The sequence below is a fragment of the Bison bison genome, unplaced genomic scaffold, assembly GCF_000754665.1.
Source record: "Bison bison bison isolate TAMUID 2011002044 unplaced genomic scaffold, Bison_UMD1.0 scf7180017856933, whole genome shotgun sequence".
Taxonomy (NCBI): Eukaryota; Metazoa; Chordata; class Mammalia; order Artiodactyla; family Bovidae; genus Bison; species Bison bison.
In genome coordinates, this window is record NW_011487506.1 from 49,029 (window position 1) to 53,783 (window position 4,755).

The window sequence follows — 4,755 nt, forward strand, 5'->3', positions numbered from 1 at the left end:
TCAGTTATTTGGGGTATACGCGCAGGAGTGGACTTTCTGGGTCATACGGCAATTGTATTCTTAATTTTTTTGAGGAACCACCATGCGTTGTCCACAGGAGCTATTCCCCTTACCATTCCCATCAACAGCACACGGGAGTTTCGATGTCTTGTTATCCTCACTAACACTTATTATTTTGCTTATCTACCTACCTATCTGGGCTTCCCACGTGATGCAGTGGTAAAAGAATCCACCTGCTAATCCAAGAGATGCAAGATATACAGGTTCAACCCTGAGTCAGGAAGGAGGAGGGAATGGCAACCCACTCCAGCCTGGAGAACCCCATGGACGGAGGAGCCTGGTGGGCTACAGTCCATGGGGTCACAAAGAGTCAGACACAACCGAGCAAGCAATCCTTGACCTATCTCTCTCTCTGTAACAGCCATCCCAGTAAGGATGAAGTGGTATTTCATTATAGTCATTTAAAAAAGAATCTTTATTGAATTTATTACAATAATGCTTCTGTTTTGCGTTTTGGTTTTTTGGCTGCAAGCCATACGGGATCTTAGTGCCCAAACCAGAGATCGAACCTGCACTCACCCCCTGCACTGGATGGCAAAGTCTCAACCACTGGACCTCAGGGAGGTCCCCTCATCATAGTTTTAATTTGCATTTTCCTAAGGATTAGTGATACTGAACATATTTTCACGTGTTTATTAGCCAAAATCATACCACTGATACTCTGAGTATATTGGGTTTAGTAAAATATATTCAACTGAATATATTTTAAATATATTCAATTATGGCTACTGGAAAATTTTCAACTACATATGCGTCTCACTCTTTACTTTTGGGCAGCACTGGACAAAATGAGCTAAATTCCAGAGGGCGTGAACCCTCCCAAGGTAAGCCACGTTCATCCCTGGGGTCCAAGCAGGTCGGGGTGCAAGCCTGCCATCTGTCTGGGAGTTTTCTGATGGAGCAGCCACGTGGGGTTCTCAGCAGGGCTGAGAAGCAGGGCCATCTCTTGGTTGCAGTTGGTGCTTAGATTCCAAATCCTTGCTGGAGGAAAATGAGCAACCTGATTCCACCCTCAAGACGTTTCTGAAACTTCTTGAACGGAACGGAACTGTAACTGAAGCCGCGTTCCAGCCCCAATCCTGACTAGCTGGAAGAGACGAACCTCCCACTGAGGATGCTTGGCAGAAGAAAGAGCAAGCCCTGGGTCAGGATTTTGTGCATCCAGTGTCCACTCTCCTTTATAGAATATGTAGCACACAGTAAGAAATTATCAGGATTAAGAAGAAAGAAGAAAGTGAGAAACTATAATGTAATGTCTTTACATTATAAGACATATAAAGAAAGAGGAAAATGTGGGTGTTCCCTGGTGACCTAGCGGTTAGGATTCGACGTCACTGATGTGGCCTAGGTTCAATCCCTGGCCAGGGAACTGAGATCCCACAAGCTGCATGGTGTGGCCAAAATATAAAAGAAAAAAAGAGAGGAAAACGTGACCCATAATCAAGATGGTAAAAGACAACCAATAGAAACAAACCCACAGAAAAGCCAGGGGCTGAAATTAGCTAACAAAAACTTTAAAGTAACTATTATAAGAATCAATATGTTAAAGAATTTAGAAGAAAAGATAGACCAAGTGGGTGAGCTGATGGTGAATGTCACCAGAGAAATGGAAACTCTAAAAAAGAACCACATGGAATCTCTGGAACTGGAAAAACACATATTTCAAATACAAAGAATGTATTAGACAGGCTTAATGGCAGCTTGGGCAAACAGATGAAAGAACTGGGGAGTCAAAGCTGGGTCAACAGAAGCTACTTACACTGAAAGGAAGAATGTGAGGTTGCCCGTGCCCTGGTGGGGCGATGCCCTCACCGCCCCCCCTCCCCAGGGAGAGCACCTCACCTTATGCCACAGGGCTCGGAGGCAGTTTCTCCGCAGGGCTGTGTGCTGCCAGGCCAGGTACTCGTCCACACGGGCACAGGCCTGCAGGTCCTGAGGGTACCAGTGGTCGGGGACCTTATACTTGCGGGCCAGATAGAGCAGGATGGCCACGCTGTGGGCGAGGGGAGGACATGTTGGAGGGCAGGGGGCGGGGGGCCCACTGAGCTGGGGCTTGATACAGAGTCCCTTCCTGAATCTTCCTGACCACACACCAAACTATTTTCTCCGTTTCCAGACAAGGAAGCCAGGCTTTAGAACAAGGATGGGACTTGCTCAGGGCACACAGGCTTTGGAGGCTGAGCTGAGAGTCTCCCTGAGGCTAACAGGCAAGCTCCTTCTATCACCGGGCTAAATTCCACGGCGAGTCCTGCCAAGAGTTCGGAGCACAGTTTCTGATGGGAGGACCAGAGATGGCTTCCTGGAGGAGTCAGCACCAAAGCGGAGCCTTGCAGAAGCTCAGCTGCTTCCAACTCTTTCCAGCCTGCGTCCACTCTCATCATCCCACATTCAGACCCCCAGGAGGCCTGATGCTTCAAAAAGGCTTTCCTGCCAACCCATCATCGTTTGTTCTCTGTCGTCCCTCTGTTCTCCCTAAAGCATCCTGCTGGAAACACAGGAGGACGTGGGAGCTGTGGGATCTTGGACCAGCGGGACAGACAAGCCTCCTGCAGCCCCCTTCCTGCCCTAGGTTAGCCGGGCTGCCTTGGTGTTGGAATGGCAGGGCCGACCAGGAAGGACAGTGAATGTGGGAATTTGGGGCCACTGGGAAGGCTTTCAGGAACTTCGGGTACCCCAGGGGCTGGGCACCCCAGCCAAAGGGGCAGAAAACCTCTGTATCTGCCCCTGGCCCAAGCTCCCTACTGGGAATCCTGCTTCCACACCAAGCTAAACAGTTCACTTTTTTTTTTTTCTCCTTTTGTTCCCAGCAAGGGAGTTCTGAGGAAGACAAGGGTCCCTGCTGTGATGGCAAACGTCCATGTGTCTGGTGGTCCTCCCAGGGACGGGCAGTCCAGAGATGGGACCACCAGGAGATCTCAGTACAAGTTTGGCCTGGGGACCCCCTCACCAACCACCACATGACTAGTAAGATGCTTGCTTTTCCAGTCATCCCGTGAACTGGAACTGTGGGCAGGCAGGAGCTAGGGGTCCAGCCCTGACTCTCTGCGGGATATTGGACTGAGGGCCCTTCACCTCGGAGAGACAAGATGGTTCCAGCGGGGTCTGCCAGCAACCCCAGGGTCCCAGTTACCTCTCGGTCAAGATGAAGTCCCCGTCCTTCAAGACTGGCACCTTCTGCAGGGGGTTCACCTGGGCAAAGGCATCGCTGAGGTGCTGGCCTGCAGAGAGCCCAGCGTGGTGGGTGGTGGGGAGGAAAATGCCCCGCCCTGCCTGGCTATGCCCACCTGTTGTACCCACCCCCTCAAAAGGCCCCAACCGCAATGTCATGGCTCGTCTCCAGCCCCCCGCCGCTCTTGGTGTGGGAGAGGCTGGCGGGGGTTACTGTGGGAGAAGTGGGAGGTTCTGCCAGCTGGTACAAAAGAGAGCTCGACACCCCTTGCCAAGTTCCTGTGGGCATAACCTCCCCCACTAGGAGCCCCCCTAAAACAGAGCTTAAGGAGCTCCATCCAGGGCAGGACCTGTCCTTGCCCGGGCCCACAGACTCCCACCCTCTGCCTTTTCACCATCGCCAGCATCTCTGGCTCCCACGTGGGGTCTGGGGGTGTTGCAGCTGTGGGGACTGGGAGACTGGTCCCCTGAGTGGACTCTGGCTTCCTTCAATGCCACTTTCTCTGTGGACCCTAAGGATAGACCCCCAAACACAGACAAGTGGCATCTTCCTAGCGTCCACTTGAAAAGTGAAAGTGAAAGTCGTTTAGTCGTGTCCGACTCTTTGTGACCGCATGGACTACACAGTCCATGGAATTCTCCAGGCCAGAATACTGGAGTGGGTAGCGCTTCCCTTCTCCAAGGGATCTTCCCAACCCAGGGTTCGAACCCAGGTCTCCTGCATTGCAAGCGGATTCTTTATGAGCTGAGCCACCAGGGAAGTCCAAGAATACTGGAGTTCGTAGCCTATCCCTTCTCCAGGGGATCTTCCTGACCCAGGAATCGAACCGGGCTCTCCTGCATTGTAGGCGGATTCTTTACCAACTGAGCTATGAGGGGGTGTCCACTTACTTGCAGCCAACTTCCCCTGGACCCTCTGTGTCCCCTTGCTCACTCCGCCCTGGGCACCAGGGACAGAGTTGGCCCTATTCTTAGGGTCCCACTGAAGCTCTGTGGAAAGGTGCAGCCCAGAGTCTCCTGGGACCCTGATCTCTGCTTGAGCTCGAGGGAGTGTTTTCTGCCCCTTCAGATGCAGCCAGAGAGAAACTTCTGGGGCGCACGGGTCATCACTGCTGCCCCTGCTCAACAGCTTTCAGGGGCTCCCCAGCACCCAGGAGCAGGCAAAGCTGCTCAAAGCCATCTACTGTCCCCCACGGCCTCACCTCTCCAGCCTCTCTCCTCCCTTTCCCCCCACCCTTCAGACTGTCCCTTCACCAGGACCCTCCCCTCCTCTCCTGGCGAAACACACCTCCTACAGTACCCTCTGTGGGACAGCCTGGTTGGGACGCCCCTTTGTGCCCACTCCCTTGCCCCTACCCCACACTCAGCAGAGGTGACCGCTGGGCAAGCCTGGGGGCCAGTCCCCCAAGGAGGCTGGACGAGATGGCGATTCAGGACAGGCTGGCACAAAGGCAGAACGGCAGGGGAGCCTCACCGCGCTGGGGGCGCCAGGTGGAAGGATCAGCCCTGCACAGTTGCCTGACGTGT

General features: G+C 53.1%; 2 protein-coding genes across 3 annotated transcripts in view; both read right to left on the reverse strand.

Moving 5' to 3' along the window:
* Positions 1–4,755, reverse strand: part of LOC105003033 (glutathione S-transferase theta-4) — a 27,242-nt gene that overhangs the window by 9,436 nt on the left and 13,051 nt on the right. The gene's annotated exons all lie outside the window — the stretch shown is intronic.
* The window catches only part of LOC105003076 (glutathione S-transferase theta-1), a 7,905-nt gene that overhangs the window by 2,062 nt on the left and 1,088 nt on the right, over positions 1–4,755 (reverse strand). Inside the window, exons 2-3 of one of the 2 annotated variants that reach the window (XM_010860047.1) lie at positions 3,191–3,278; positions 1,903–2,053 (exon numbers count right to left, since the gene is read on the reverse strand). The exons of the other annotated variant lie outside the window; for it this stretch is intronic. Of the exons in view, the coding sequence (XP_010858349.1) occupies positions 1,903–2,053; positions 3,191–3,278 (239 nt within the window). The remainder of the gene's footprint in view (positions 1–1,902; positions 2,054–3,190; positions 3,279–4,755) is intronic. 2 annotated transcript variants of the gene reach the window in all.